At 48.0% G+C, this 15689-nt stretch overlaps 1 protein-coding gene across 2 annotated transcripts in view; it reads right to left on the bottom strand.

The window, feature by feature from the left end:
* Positions 1-5338, bottom strand: part of NFE2L3 (nuclear factor, erythroid 2 like 3) — a 30738-nt gene extending 25400 nt beyond the window's left edge. For both annotated transcript variants that reach the window (XM_037737920.1, XM_017527022.2), the window contains exon 1: positions 4436-5338. In XM_037737920.1, the coding sequence (XP_037593848.1) occupies positions 4436-5005 (570 nt within the window). In that variant the 5' untranslated portion in view covers positions 5006-5338. The remainder of the gene's footprint in view (positions 1-4435) is intronic.
* Positions 5339-15689: the final 10351 nt, after the last annotated feature.

Raw genomic sequence — 15689 nt, 5'->3', positions numbered from 1 at the left:
TATATATAGAGAGAGAGAGAGAGAGAGAGCGCGCGAGAGAGAGAGAGAGAGAGAGAGACTGGATCAGATTCTCTCTGGGTCCTGAAGAAACCAGCCCAACAGTTTCTTTTTTTTTTTGAGGTGGGGTCTCACTCTGTTGCCCAGTGTGGAATGGCGCGATCTTGGCTCACTGCAACCTCTGCCTCCTGGATTCAAGCGATTTTCCTTCCTCAGCCTCCCAAGTAGCTGGGACTACAGGCGCATACTACCTCGACCAGCTAATTTTTGTACTTTTAGCAGAGGCGAGGTTTCACTGTGTTGGCCAGAATGGTCTAGGTCTGACCTTGTGATCACCCTGCCTCAGCCTCCCAAAGTGCTGCGATTACGGGGCCGCTGCGCCCGGCCCAGTCCAACAGTTTCTTCAAGCAGTTAATTAAGAGGTCTTACCAGACCCCTCACCCAGAAGAAAGTCTCCATACCAGGATAGAAAGCCACATCAAAATGACCATAAGCCCTCTCAGTTTCAAAGTGGTAACAGCTCTCTGAAATACTGAAGCTGGCTATAGGCAGCTGTTCCATCTTCAAGTACGTTTATACATTCAGTTCTACAAAAACTGTTCATTTGTTTAACCTGTGTGTTACTTTGAAGAATGCATGCTTCATCCATTGTGAATAACTGTGGTTATGAAGGGAAGCCTGTCGGTCCTGGGGAATTCCAGAGTCTGTTTTCAGATAATGATAAGCACCAGTAAGAAGTGAAACCACAGCAGTACTCCTTTTGATACTTGAAAAATCCCCTACTCCAAAATATTTTTGCATATGTACAAAAATTATGGAAAATTATAGTATAAAACAGCTCCTGCTGTAATGTAAGCCACTGGAAGTATCTATTTTTTAAAAAAAATTGTGTTCCTTTGGGACAAAGCACTTCCTCTCTTTGAAGTTAACAGTAGCTAAAATTCACGAAGCACTCAAGTGACAGGCAAGTTCTAAGCTCTTTACATGGAATGCACTTTTTAATGCTCACATCAACCCTCTGAGGTAAGCACCTTTCTGATTCCCATTGTGCAGAGGAGGAGAATGAAGCACAGAAAGGTTAAGCAACTTGTCCAGGGTCACAGAAGTGGCAGAGCTGGGATTCAAAACCAGGCAGTCTGGCTCCAGCACACCCCACTCCTTTCATAACCAACCAAACTAGATATTAGGCAAAAAAGCCAAAAGGAATCCAGTGAGAGGGGACAGGTGAAGGAAGGTGGGTTAAAGACAGAGGGCAGAGGCCGGTCGTGGCGGCTCACGCTTATAATCCCAGCACTTTGGGAACGTGAGGCCGGCAGATCACGAGGTCGAGTGACCAAGACCATCCAGGCCAACATGGTGAAACACCGTCTCTACTAAAAAATAAAAATAAAAAATTAGCTGGGCATGGTGGCACGTGCCACTCAGGAGGCTGAGGCAGGAGAATTGCTTGAACCCAGGAGGTGGAGGTTGCAGTGAGCTGAGATCGCACCACTGCACTCCAGCCTGGTACCCGGTGACAGAGTAAGACTCTGTCTCAAAAAAAAAAAAAAAAAAAAAAAAAAAGACAAAGGGCAGTAAAGAGAAGCTACGATTCAGGCACCGTGCTGCCCTTCCCTTGGGCTTTTCTCACGTACTCAGCACAACTCCCTCTGGAGCACACATTCCTCTCCCACTTGACATGAGACACTGAGGCTTGGAATAATTCAAGCAGCCTGTGGGAGGGCATGCTAGCAGGTGATGCTCCCAAACCCAGGTCTAGCAGACTGCAAAGACCAATGATGTTTTTCCAGCCCATTTTCTCTCAAAGTCATGGTTCCAAATTGCAACCTCTTCATTATGAATGGCACAGTCTAGCACTGGAGAGTAGTTAGCCTGAGCAGTAGGAGACTGAGTTACCTCATCCCAGATGCACTGAGATGTCCCAGATGTCCAGAGAGCCTGAGTACAGTGTAGGTACTTAATGTGCCAGCGTAGGTACTTAGGGGAGTCAGGAGCCTCAGACTCTGGTCCCTCTTTTGGAACTGACAGGTGGCTTTTGCCAAATCCCTAACCTGGGCTTCTAGTTCTTTTTTTTTTTCTTTTTGAGACCGAGTCTCACTCCATCACCCAGGCGGGAGTTCAGTGGCATAATCTCACCTCACTGCAACCTCTGCCTCCCAGGTTGATTCTCATGTCTCAGCTTTGGGAATAGCTGAGACTACAGGCGCGCACCACCACATCCAACTAAGTTTTGTATTTTTAGTAAGGACAGGGTTTTGCCATGTTGCCCAGTCTGGTCTCAAACTCCTGACCTCAAGTGATCTGCCCGCCTCTGCCTCCCAAAGTGCTGGGATAACAGGTGTGAGCCACCACGCACAGTCCTCTTTTTCTTAAGTACAAATTGGATATAAGGATGTCTGGCCAGGGCACCACACAAGGTTGATGTAAAAGGCAACAAAGATGAACTGGCCGTGAGAACTTAAGGTGCCTGACAGATTGAATATAACCAGGTTATCCCAGCAGTGAACATGGTGCACACATGCCAGCCCCGCCAGGAAGGCACTGCCAAGAGAATGGCTCTGGGGGAGCTTCATTTTCTTCCCCAGGAAATCTGGACTAAGAGCCTCCAAGGTGGTTTGGCAGGCCCAGGCTCAAGAGCTGCCTCAAAGGCAGGCCGGCCTGTCTAGGCCATGCTTGGTAGCTCATGCCTGTAAATCTAGCACTTTTGGAGGTTGAGGCGGGAGGGTTGCTTGAGCCAAGGAGTTTGAGACTAGCCTAGGAAACACAGTGAGACCTGTCTCTGCAAAAAAAATTAGCCAATGTGGCGGTGCACACCTGTTGTCCTAGCTACTTGGGAGACTGAAGTGGAGGGATCACTGGAGCAGGGGAGGTTGAGGCTGCAGGGAGTCATGATTTTGCCTTTGCACTTCAGCCTAGGTGACATAGCAAGACCCTGTCTTCAAAACAAACAAAAAAAACAACTAAGGGAAGGCCACGTTGTCTCCCAGGTGATGCCAGGAGGGAAGTTTCTGAGGACTGAAGGGCTTCTTCTCTCCTCCCTCCAGGTCCCTGTACACTTTGCACACAGGTTGACATTCGGGTATGGGTGGCAGGGTGCCGTCTGGTACAGCATCCAGCACTAGGTTTCAACCCTGTGTTACAGAACCAGGAAAGGTGGTAGTGCAGCAGGTACCCGCTTATTAGAGGGCAGACCATTTAAGGTTAGACAGACCCCACAGGGTCCAGACTGGATGAGTGAACAGGAAAGAAACTCCCACTGTATATTCTGAACACAGAAGGATCCCTCCACGACTCACACCGGCCCCCACCCCATTAGTTCTGGTCCCCAGGAAGAGGAAGGGCTCAGATCAGCATAACAGTCAATCACCAAGCACTTCCACACAATGACCCCTGCAGGAGAGGGTGGAGAAGCTAGTCGGGCAACTGCCTACACAAACAACAATTCTCAACAGCAGCAAACAAACCAGTTCAGCCCCAATTCCCATTTTGCATAAGAATGCACCCCACAAAAACAACACTGGAGGAAGACTTGTAGATCACCACTTATTGATCGATACCAGCTGTAAACACTAAAGTTTGAGCCAAGGAAAAATTTTGAAAGTCTCCTGGAAGGAACTTTGGATAAAATGGTTTTGTGGTAATTGGTGTTAAAGTGTAGTTATACTGAACTCAAACTCTCCATGGGGAGCACCAGATACTTCAACAGATCTAGGTAAACTTGGTTTCACAAAGAAGTGAAGCCAGAGAAAGGTCTGCACCCATACACCAAAGGGAACTTGTTAGTCACTAGGTCACTGTTAAAGTACCTGTTTTCTTTATGCTAATAAGAGGTTACACAAATTCCAGGAAGGAGGATTGCTAGGTGCTGGGGGTGGGGGCGGGGAGGGCGGATGGTTAGGTCACAGGGGGACCGCCTGCCAGCTGGCCTCTGAGTAGACCCTCACCATGGCACCTTAATCCAGGAAAGCAGCAAATAACAGTAATTGGGTTGAAATCAGGGAAAGGGCCCTTGTGTTAGGCTGGGAGAGTCGTTCTTAAAAACGCGTATCCTCCCAGAGCCAAGGCCTCCTTCATATCGTCCGGTCGGGCACGGATCCCAGAAAACGACATCCCAGTGTACATGAAGTGCTGAGTGAAGACACTGGGTATTGCTTCTCCCCTCCCCATCCCCGAACGACCCTTGTCAGCCATCAAACACAAGGAAAGTTGTTAACGGATGATTTCGTCCACTTCTTCCTTAAAAACCTAAAATCCACAGCGACAGCACTAGTAGCTCTTCATTCGGAATCAGAGCAGCAGCGTCTGCGAACTCGCAACACTCAGGGGCTAAGGGTGCCAGGATACAGCAGGTGTGCCCCCTGCCCAGGTCCGACACAAGCCTCGGGGGCTCCCGGCGGCGAAGACGCCGCACTTTGCTCGCGTCCCGCTCTGCACCTACCTCGCTCGCGCATCCGCCGGTGTCCCGCACCTGAGCCGTCGGTTCCGCGAGTACCTTCTCCTCTTCCCCGGCGCCCAAGGGGCCACTCCGAGCCTCTCGGGGGTCCCCGCCGCCCCCCTGCACAGCCTGGCCGCCGCCGTCCACGCTGGCGCCGGCTTCTCCGGCGGACGAGGCGGCTGCAGCGCCGAGAAGTCCGTGGGCCTCGTCCGCGTCCCCTGCCGCCACGCTGTGCACCAGCCAGGCATCCACCCGGGTGCGGGGGATGAAGGGGACCCCGAGCGCTCGCACTTCCCGGAGCAGCTGGCCCTCGGGCGGCGCGGCGGGGTCCAGCTCCCGGCCCTTGGGGTGCAGCTGGCCCGCGCTCCCCCACCCTCCCGAGGCGGGGAGGGGGCTGAGCGCATAGGCGGAGCTGGCCGGGCCGCCCAGGAGCAGCAGCTGGTCCCTGAGCAGGGTGGGGGGCGGCAGCAGCAGGTAGAAGTCCAGGTCTACGCGGAGCACCCCCAAGCTCAGCAGAACAGTGAGGTGCAGGAGGCCGCCGCCGGCCGACCACCACCGCTTCAGGTGCTTCATAGCCCGTCGAGCTCCCGGGAACGCCCCTGCAGGCGCCCGCGAGTCCCGGCGCCCCAGCCGCCGCGGTGACACGTGCGGATCCCGCGCGCCGCTCGCACCTGCCTGGAACCCGGAGAAGCGGAGCAATGAGCCGGGACGCGCAGCGGCCGTTGCGGGTTCCCAGGACCTGGCACAAAGGCGTTCCCGCGCCAGCCGGCACCGTGCCTGGCGCAGACGGGGATCGGGAAAAGCGAAGGAGGAGCCACCTGCGAGCCGAGCGCCTCGCCCGGCCGCCCGCAGCCCTATACTGTGGCCAAGCTCCGCCCCGGGCCGCGGGTGCTGCCTCCAGGAACACGCCCCTCCTGCTGCCCGGGGCCCGTGCCCGTGGGAGGGGCCGCGCGGGGAGGAGCTCCCCGAGCTCAAAGCTTCTTTATGTCCGGGGAACGCAAGGCTTTCTGGGAGCAGAAGTTGTTCTGGGCACCAAGTGGCGCCTTGCCACCCTGTGGCCGTAAGCCGGATCATCCTAGCTGAAAGCCAAGAGCCGGAGTTGGGGTGGGGGTCTCCATGGGGGGTAGATGGGTGGGAAGGGACAGGATGTGTAGACTGGGCGGAGGGTGACTGACTGGGCAGCTGCGAGGCGCCTGGCAGCTTGCAAAGGCTTCCATCCACGTGAGGACACTTGGCAGGCACAGTGGGCAAGAGTAACAGCTCTGTCTCAGTTCCCCTGTCTGTAAAACGAGGATCACAGCGCCTGTCAAACAGGGATGTGATGAGATCAGACGAAATACTTTGTGTAAAGTTAGGAGTTTCACATATAAATTCCACTGTTGCCGTTGGGATCAGTCACCCCACCCTTCTGCACACCCCTGTCCCAGCCTCACAGACCCCTCTTCTCTGGGCGTGCTCCGCATACTACTAGATCTCCTGGTAACCTTTGCTCCTTATCCATTGTTTCCTTGAGGATTGACAGCACTAGCTCTACAGTTACCCTGAGTGAGTTCAAGTCCCCTCTCCACTTGAGGGGGGACTTTGGACAAATCTCTTCTTGTCTCTGTGCCTCAGTTTCCTCACTGTAAAATGAGACTAATAATAGCACCTCCCCCGCAGACCTTTTGTGAACCCCAAATGAGATAATGCATGTCGACTACCGACCACAGCACTGCATAGGTAGGAAGTGCTCTCTGTTACCCGTTGTTTGTATTACTCACCCTCAAGGCTTAGCTCCAAAGCTACATCCTCTGAATTTTCACCAGTTGGCATTAATCTCTCCCCCATCTGTTCCACAGTGCTTTCTCCGTTTGCCAACATTGTAACAGTTGGCCCCATTCTACTCTGTTGTAGATGAGAATCGGTCTGATTTGCCCATTGTACATTCTTGAGGGCAAGGAACCTGTTTGGTTCACCTTTGTGCATGCACAGTACCTGGCACTGGGCCTTGCCAGGGTAGGTTTTGCTAACTTTAGCTCCCTTCTTTGGAAGAAAAGGGGATACAAGGGGATGCCCAACTGAGAGTGGGCAGTTGTGTAAAAAGTTGAGCAAGGCTTGTTTTAAAAGGCCCCTTCTTCCACCTGGCTTTCTCTTCCCTCTCCTGGACTAGTGTAGTAAGGAGAGAAAAGAATAGGGGCCAGGGCAGCAGAAGCAGACTTCTTAAGTTGCTTCTTCTGTGTTAAGCCTTGGAGGATGGGTTGGGGTGGTAAAGAGGATGAAGAAAGGTGATTGTGAGGTTACCAAGACCCCATTGACAGCATTTAGCCTCTGAACAGGGGACTCTAGGGGAGTCTTGGCATAGTAAATGCTGCCTTCATCTTTTTACTGAGGACCTACTAACTGCCTGATCCTGTGCTGAAGGCATGAAGGATGGGAAATGGAGTACTTTTGTTCCTTAAGTTTATGGTTTCATTAGGGTGATGAGTTAAAAATTTGTGAAACGCTAAGAAACAAGAGAAATAATGCACTCAATTGCCAAAATACTTAGATGTAAATTACTTCAAGGTTTATATAGGGAGTGCTATAAACCAGCTGAGAGTAGAGGCGGTGCCTTCTTCAAGGTGGTGCCCTCCAGAGTCTTGCACACAGTTGATGCTCAAAAAATATATTTATTAGTTGAATTGAGGAGGTTACTCTTAAGATGTATTTTGATAAATATGAATAGACTAGGAACAGGAAGTGCATTCAAACTTCTAACATTTGTTGGGAAGTGGGCTGACCCCTCACTATTGTACACGGTAAATTGATAATCATTGTGTTAAATATCTTTCAGACCACACACTTCAAAAGGGTGGCTTAACTCTGTGGCTTCTGACTGGTGGGAACGAGGTCCCTAAAAGCCCTTGCAGGAAAGTGTTAATCCTACATACCCTTGACTTTACTCACAATAAAAAGTCCCATTTTTAGGAGCATGGAGAGAGATGAATGAAATTAGAAGGAAAAACTTCTATTTAGATTTGTTTCTAGAATCTTCCATCTAGAAATAACCAAGTGAAAAGTCCAAACCATTGTGTTGTAAAAGCCTTGAAAAGTCATCTGCATTCATAAAATCCCAAAATCAGTGCTACTCAAAGGTTGACCGGAAACTGGTGCCCATATGTAAAATATTTGTTTCTGATCCAAATGAGATAAGTAATAGAATTGAGAATAAAAGAATTTTTTTTTTGTAGAGATGGAGTCTTGCTGTGTTGCCCAGACCTGTCTTGAACTCCTGGGCTCAAGCGATCCTCCTACCTCAGCCTCCCTAAGTGCTGTGATTACAGGTGTGAGCCACCATGCCCAGCCTAGAGAAATTTTTATAGCAATTGGACATCATTACCACATCAACAAATAAGCCATGGTTTGGGGTTTTTTAAAAAATGCCTTTGTAATTTCATTTTATATTTCTAAAGATGATTTTTTTTTTTTTTTAAACAGAGTCTTGCTGTGTTGCCTAGACTGGAGTGCAGTGGCATGATCTTGGCTCACTATAACCTCTGCCTCACAGGTTCAAGCAATTCTCCTGCCTCAGCCTCCTGAGTAGCTGAGACTATAGGCAGGCACATGCCACCATGCCCAGCTAATTTTTTGTATTTTTAGTAGAGACAAGGTTTCATGTTGTTAGCCAGAATGGTCTCAACCGCCTGACCTTGTGATCCGCCTACCTTGGCCTGCCAAAGAGCTGGGATTATGGGCATGAGCCACTGCGCCTGGCCTAGAAATGAATTTCTATTTTTTTTTTTTTGAATTTCTATTTTATTTTACAAAAGTATTGACTTGCAACAAATTGAATTTTTTTTTTTAGCTGGTTCTTGACCAGGGTTAGTTTGAGAAGCACGGCCTTAAATGGCATCCTGGTAGGGTAGGCAACTCCTAAGATAACATCCAGTGATTATTCCCTTCCCTCGAGCATGGGCTAGACCTGGTGATGTGCTTCTAACAAACAAAATATGGCAAAAATGATGGGCTTTCATTCATTTCTGAGTTTAGATTACAAAAAGACAGACTGGCTTTTACCGTGCTTACCCTCTCTCCCACTTTCTCCCTCTTAGAGCCCTCACTCTTGGAGAAGGAAGCTACCATGTTTTGTTTGCTTTTTTTTTTTTTTTTTTTTTTACAAGGTTTTGCTCTTGTTGCCCAGGCTGGAGTGCAGTGGTGTGATTTCGACTCACTGCAGCCTCCTCCTTCCAGGTTCAAGCAATTCTCCTGCCTTAGCCTCCCGAGTAGTTGGGATTACAGGTGCCCACCACCATGCCCAGCTAAGTTTTTGTATTTTTAGAAGAGATGGGGTTTCACCATGTTGGCCAAGCTGGCCTTGAACTCCTGGCCTTCAGGTGATCCACCCACCTTGGCCTCCCAAAGTGCTGGGATTAAAGGCATGAGCTACCATGTCCACAGGGAAGCTATCATATTTTAAGAAGTCTTATGTGGAGGCTCATATGGCAAGGCCAATATCCTGTGGGAGAGAAGCTGACGCCTGCCAACAGCCACTTGAGTGGGCTTAGAAGCTGATCCTTCCCGGTGGAGGCTTGAAGTGACCAAGCTGGCTTGCAGCCCACGCCAACTCCTTGATTGCAGCTTTTTGAAAGGCCCCGAGCAAGAGGACATATCTACACTGCACGTGGATTCCTGACCCAAAAATAAATCTAAGATAATAAATGTTGTTTGACGTCACTACATTTTTGGGTAATTTGCTACATAGTCATAGATAACTTGTATACCTTGTGCCAGAGGTGGACATCCAGTTGAGCCCAGGAGTTCGAGACCAGCCTGGGCAAAATAGTGAGATCCTGTTTCTATTTAAAAAAGAAAAAGAGGTAGACATCAGTCAAGTAGAAGGAGCTGAAAATGCAACTGCAGTTGTGCTATATGGTTAATGATATAGTCAATGAATAATTTATAACTAGGAAGTAACTTTACAGTAGTACTTTCTAGTCCCTAGATGTATATAAAGGGCTTAACTCTTTAAATGTAAAATTATAACTTGTTGGCTGGGTGTGGTGGCTCACGCCTGTAATCTCAGCACTTTGGGAGGCTCAGGCGGGTGGATCATGAGGTCAGGAGTTCGAGACCAGCCTGGCCAATATGGTGAAATCCCATCTCTACTAAAAATACAAAAATTAGCTGGGCGTGGTGGCATGCTCCTGTAGTCCCAGCTATTCGGGAGGCTGAGGCAGGAGAACTGCTTGAACCCGGGAGGCAGAGGTTGCAGTGAGCTAAGATCGCACCACTGCACTCCAGCTTGGTGATAGAGCAAGACTCTGTCTCAAAAAAAAAAAAAAATTATAACTTGCCATGAAAGATAGTAACTACTAAAACATGGCCATCCCAGCTGGTGTGAGATGAGCACAATATGGAAATTTCTTGTAGACATCTAAATAGAAAAAACTTGTTTCCTCCTCTCTATAACACAACACTTCTGACAACCAATGTGTAGGTTTTTGACACCAAGCAATTCTTTGATTCCAATTCTCTGGGGTCATCAATGGGATGTCCTCCAGCTCAATTCAATTTTGACACAATCTGCCTGGAGTTAGCATCAGACCTCACTTCAGATGCCAATCTCATCTGTGCCTTCTGAACTTCTGACTGATGAGCCATATGTTGGGGGTTCCCATGACCCCCTTCTCATGTTCAATAATTTGCTAGAATGGCTCACCAAACTCGGAAACATTTACTCATGTTTACGGGTTTATTATAAAAGACACAATAGATGGAAGAGACACATTGGGCAAGGTATGGGGAAGGGGCACAGAGCTTCTATGCCTTCTCCAGGTGCACCACCCTCCCAGCATCTCTATGAGTGCAGCAACCCAGATCGTCTCCAAACCCTGTCCATTTATTTATTTATTTATGAGTCAGAGTCTCATTCTATTGCCCAGGCTGGAGGGCAATGGCTTGATCTTTGGTTCACTGCAACCTCCACCTCTTGGGCTCAAGCAATTCTCCTGCCTCAGTCTCCCAAGTAGTTGGGATTATAGGTGCCCACCACCACACCCAGCTAATTTTTGTATTTTTAGTAGAGACACGGTTTCACCATATTGGCCACGCTGGTTTCTTGGCCAGGCTGGTCTTGAACTCCTGACCTCATGAGCTGCTCACCATGGCCTCCCAAAGTGTTGGGATTGCAGGCATGAACCACCTCATCAGGCTATTTATTTATTTTTTATGAAGTCTTCATTATGTAGGGATGATTTTTTTTTTTTTTTTTAACAGAATCTTGCTCTATTGCCCAGGCTGGAGTACAATGGCATGATCTCAGCTCACTGTAACCTCCGCCTCCTGGGTTCAAGCAATTCTCTCATGCCTCAGCCTCCTGAGTAGCTGGAACTATAGGCATGCATCACCATGCCTGGCTAATTTTTTTTTTTTTTTAGTAGAGATAGCATTTCGCCACATTGGCCAGGCTGGTCTTGGACTCCTGGCCTCAAGTCATCTGCCCATCTCAGCCTCCCAAAGTGCTGGGATTACAGATGTGAGCCACTGCACCAGGCCTCTAGGCATCGTTGATTAATCCATTAGCTTTTGGGGACTGAATTCAATCTCTAGCTCTTTTCCTTTCCCAGTCTTATTACCTTGTAAGTTATAAGGGTTTTAGGCCCTCTGGCCAGAATCCAGAGACAAAGACCAAAGACATTTGTATAAATGGCGGGTTTGAGTTTTTTTCTTTTTTCTTTTGAGACATGGTTTCTCTCTGTCATCCAGCCTGGAGTGCAGTGGTGTAATCTTGGCTCACTGCACCTAGCCAAAGGTATATTTCTCATTATATCACAAGAGCACATCATCTATCCAAAATCAGCAAGAAAGAAAACAGGTCAAAACCTTGACATCCTTTTTTTTTTTTTTTTTAAAGAAAGTTTCTGTTAATATTAGCCACAGGAAATTTAAATTTGTGGTAGAAATTCCAGGATTAAGCAAAATAGCCCGTTAAAGTCCAAGACATAAATTAAGACATAAATTGTATCATCTAGGAAAGAGAATTACATCTAGCTAGTTTTAAAGCAGGCATAATTACGAGAATTAAATTTCTTGGGACCTTTTGCCAAAGGCTTTTGCAAAAGAGAATAGCTTTATGAATGACCTGATTTGCTGTGTAATAGCGATTTTGGTGGTGATGAATCAACTGATACTTAATGCAGAGGGTAAGTTTATGCTTTTTCCTTGTTAGTTTATAATCTTCCAAAAGTTTGGCTTCAAAGTTGCTTTTGACATTATGACAATGATTACTGAGTTCTTGCACACAGCATTCACAATAGGAGCTACGTCGCACTGAACCCTTCTCTGTGCTGGGCCCTTTTCATGCATTTATTCCTTACAGCATCTCTGTAAAGTAGGGTAGCCAGGGACAAAAACCAAATATCATATCAAAAGATGCTTTTGGCTAGGCGCCGTGGCTCATGCCTGTAAATCTTAGCACTTTGGGAAGTCAAGGTAGGTGGATCACGAGGTCAAGAGATCGAGACCATCCTGGTCAACATGGTGAAACCCTGTCTCTACTGAAAATACAAAAACTAGCTGGGCATGGTGGCACCTGCCTATAGTCCTAGCTACTCAGGAGGCTAAGACAGGAGAACTGCTTGAACCTGGGAGGCGGAGGTTGCAGTGAGCCAAGATCGTGCCACTGTATTCCAGCCTGGCGACAGAGCAAGACTCCGTCTCAAAAAGAAAAAAAGCGATGCTTTTATCACTTATTACTCAGGACGTTACATGGGTAATTTTAGGAGCTCCAGCTAGAGCTCCTAAAATCATCTCCATTTTATATAGTCTAGATGAGGACACTGAGGCTCAGGGACATGCCACCCTCTGCCTAAGGACAAGCCCTCAGTAAACAGCAGAGTCAGAATTGAAATCCACAATCTGTCAACTTTCTGCTGCCGTCCACCATTCCTTTGTACTGTTTTGCATGTTTATTTATGATTCATTCTCCTCCTTTTGCAAGAGAGAATGCCCTTCGTCAATCAAGCATTTTTCCCACAGCTTTGGCAAATATAAAATCTGCCAACATATTTTCTTCTCTGCAAAGTGTCAGAAGAAATGAAGTATTGGATTTTGCCCCTTCATACGATGCCTCTCTTTCTTGATCTTTCACACAAAAACAACTAACTGTGTTTAGAGCACTTTATCCTGTTGCTTGGCTCTTTGGTAGTTCCTGCATACTTTTGATTCCTATTGATTCATGCCAGCCTTGTTTACTCTCAAAGACATATTTTAAGCATCCATTGGTGATAGTTCCTGGGATGCAAACACTGTCAAGGAAAGAGCTTGTGGTCTTATTAGGGAAGCAGGATGTGTACATGGTGAATTGCACACCACTGATTGAGGAGTCTGGGACTCCTCATATGAGAAACATGTTTAGGACCAGGCCTATCCCAGGAAATCACAAGCTAAGTAGGCTCGCCAGCTCCCACCTAGTCTCTTTGGTGTGAACTGGAATTATTATTATTATTATTTTGAGACAGAGTTTCATTCTTGTTGCCCAGGCTGGAGTGCAATGGTGCGATCTCAGCTCACCGCAACCTATATCTCCCGGGTTCAAGCAATTCTCCTGCCTCAGCCTCCTGAGTAGCTGGGGTCACAGGTGTGTGCCACCATGCCCGGCTAATTTTGTATTTTTAGTAGAGATGGGTTTTCACCATGTTGCCTAGGCTGGTCTCAAACTTTTGACCTCAGGTGATCCGTCCGCCTCGGCCTCCCAAAGTGCTGGGATTACAGGTATGAGCCACCGTGCCAGGCTGTGAATTGGAATTATTATACTCAGGTTAAGGTTCGAGGGTTTGTGATTGTGCGCTCTCTCTCTCTCTCTCTCTCTGTGTGTGTGTGTGTTCACGCGTGTGCACAAGGGATGGAAAGGAAATTATGAAAAGGGAGTCTAGGGGACTTTGGAGTCAGGCTGATCAGTGGGGATTACAGCATACACATTTAGAGGCAAAGGAGAACTACCATTGCCAACTTTTGTCTTGTCCGTGAGATCCAAAGTGCTGGATCTGGTTCTGTTTAACCACCCACACAAGTGTAGTGCACTAATCAGGATGGGATAGCCCCTATAACAATCCCGAAATCTCAGTGCTTTAATCCAACAGGGTCTGGCTCTGTCACCAGGCTGGAATGCAGTGGAATGATCTTGGCTCACTGCAACCTCTACCTTGCAGGCTCAAGTCATCTCCCCCAAGTAGCTTAGCCTTCCAAGTAGCTGGGACTACAGGCGTGCACCACTGCACCAAGCTAATTTTTATATTTTTTAATAGAGATGAGGTCATGCTGTGTTGCCCAGGCCGGTCTTGAACTCCTGGGCTCAAGTGATCCTCCAGCTTTGGCCTTCCAAAAATGCTGTTATTACAAGTGTGAGCTGCTGCACCTGGCCTCTTATTTTACGGTTCAGAAAAAGGGTGTAAGATAAAGGGAAACGGTGTCCTTTAAGGTCATTTGAGGACAAAGTCTCTTTTCTTACTGTGGCTCTGGACTCCTCTAGATCCTCAGAGTCCTGTCCATTCAGCCAGTGGGTGGAGCGAGTGAAAATCAAACACAGGAGGATTGTATGGGTCAGGCTGGGAAGTGGTGCTCGCGACTTGCACTTCATACTCCATTGGCCAGAACCAGGCCACATGGCTACACCTAAACGGTGAGGTGTTACGGTAGGTAGCTAGTCAGATATGAACAGGGCAGGAGAGGGCTTCCCACTCCCCACCAGAAATGTCAGGTGACTGTCAGGTGATGGTTAACTGTCTCTGTAAAATAATAATTGGCAACAGCCGACACCAGGGAAAGGCCATCTCCCAGCAGATAGAAAAAACCTGAAACTGGTGATCAGCAGCTTCCCGATAAGATCCCAGGAGTTGGGCGAGTGGGCTCACGCATGCGCACTAAGAGGCAAAAAATGGCAGCATTTAACTGCTATATGATCTTCCTCTAGGAAGGCCTCAAGTGAGCATGCATACAACTTCAGTAAACACTGCTCGTGTGGCCCCTCCCAAGCGCTGGCAGACCGCTGCACATGCTGACAGCCCACCCCAAGGGAAGAATTGGGGGAAGTAACAGCAAGACCCCAGAAGCATGCCAACGCAGAAAACTCGAAGTCAAAGGTCAAACCATGCACTTGATCTCTCAAGATGTCCGCTTGGCCCTCTTCCAAGTATACTTTATGTCCTTGCATTCCTGCCCCAAAACTTTTTAATAAACTTTCATTCCCCCTTTAAAACTTGCCTCAGTCTCTCACTCTGCCTTGTGCCCCCTCGGTTGCATTCTGAGGAGGCAAGATTTGAAGTTGCTGCAGACTCTTACAAAGGGAGGCTGCAAGGAGGGCCCAGCTGCGCCCAAGACCAAGAAGAGAGCATGGATGGCTATCTCTGCACACATGGCAAGTTACTGACCTTTGGTTTTATTCCATATTCCATTCATTTGAAAACCACTTATTCAACACCTCCTGGCTATCTTGCTCTTTTTTGACTCTTTTAGCCACTCATAGTGAAGTAATACACTACCACAAACCTCAATGACTTCTTTATGGTAGACCAGCACTTTACCCTGACAGTCTAGGTGTTTAGGAAATGCTGCCTGGTGAGGATGGTCAAAGTGGGGCATATCATGGAAAGAGCTTGGGGTTTAGGTCTCATCCTAGTTTGGCACAAGCAAGTCATTTTAGAAGGGACACCTATTACATCTCGGGACCTCAGAGTCACTCACCTTCACAGTGAGGACTTGAGCTGGACAGATTTCTAAGTTCCCTTCACACTCTGAGTGTCTCTGAAAGCCCTGGCAACAAGTGAAGAATTATGCTGGATAATGACCAAACTCTGGTGTTCTTGCTTAACTCTGTGGCTTTCAGCCCTAAAAGCACTACCATATAGATTTGGAAAAGAAAGCAGAAGATATGGCCAGGTGCGGTGGCTTGCACCTGTCCTCCCAGCACTTTGGGAGGCCGAGGTGGGTGAATCACCTGAGGTCAGGAGTTTGAAACCAGCCTGGCCAACATCGTGAAGCCCCATCTCTACTAAAAGTACAAAAATTAGCCGGGCATGGCCTGTAATCCCAGCCACGAGGTAGGCTGAGGCAGGAGAATCGCTTGAACCCAGGAAGTGGAGGTTGCAGTGAGCCAAGATCACGCCATTGCACTTCAACCTGGGTGATAGAGCAAGACTCTGTCTCAAAAAAACAAAACAAAACAAAAACACAGAAGATATTTCACTCTACTCTTGATTAAATCTCCACCTGGAGGAAGAATCTGAAAGGCCTCTCTCTGGTT

This window comes from Cebus imitator, unplaced genomic scaffold (genome assembly GCF_001604975.1).
Source record: "Cebus imitator isolate Cc_AM_T3 unplaced genomic scaffold, Cebus_imitator-1.0 Scaffold45, whole genome shotgun sequence".
In the NCBI taxonomy this organism is placed as follows: domain Eukaryota; kingdom Metazoa; phylum Chordata; class Mammalia; order Primates; family Cebidae; genus Cebus; species Cebus imitator.
Note: the sequence above shows the minus strand (reverse complement) of the source record. Positions and strands in the feature narration are given on the sequence as shown.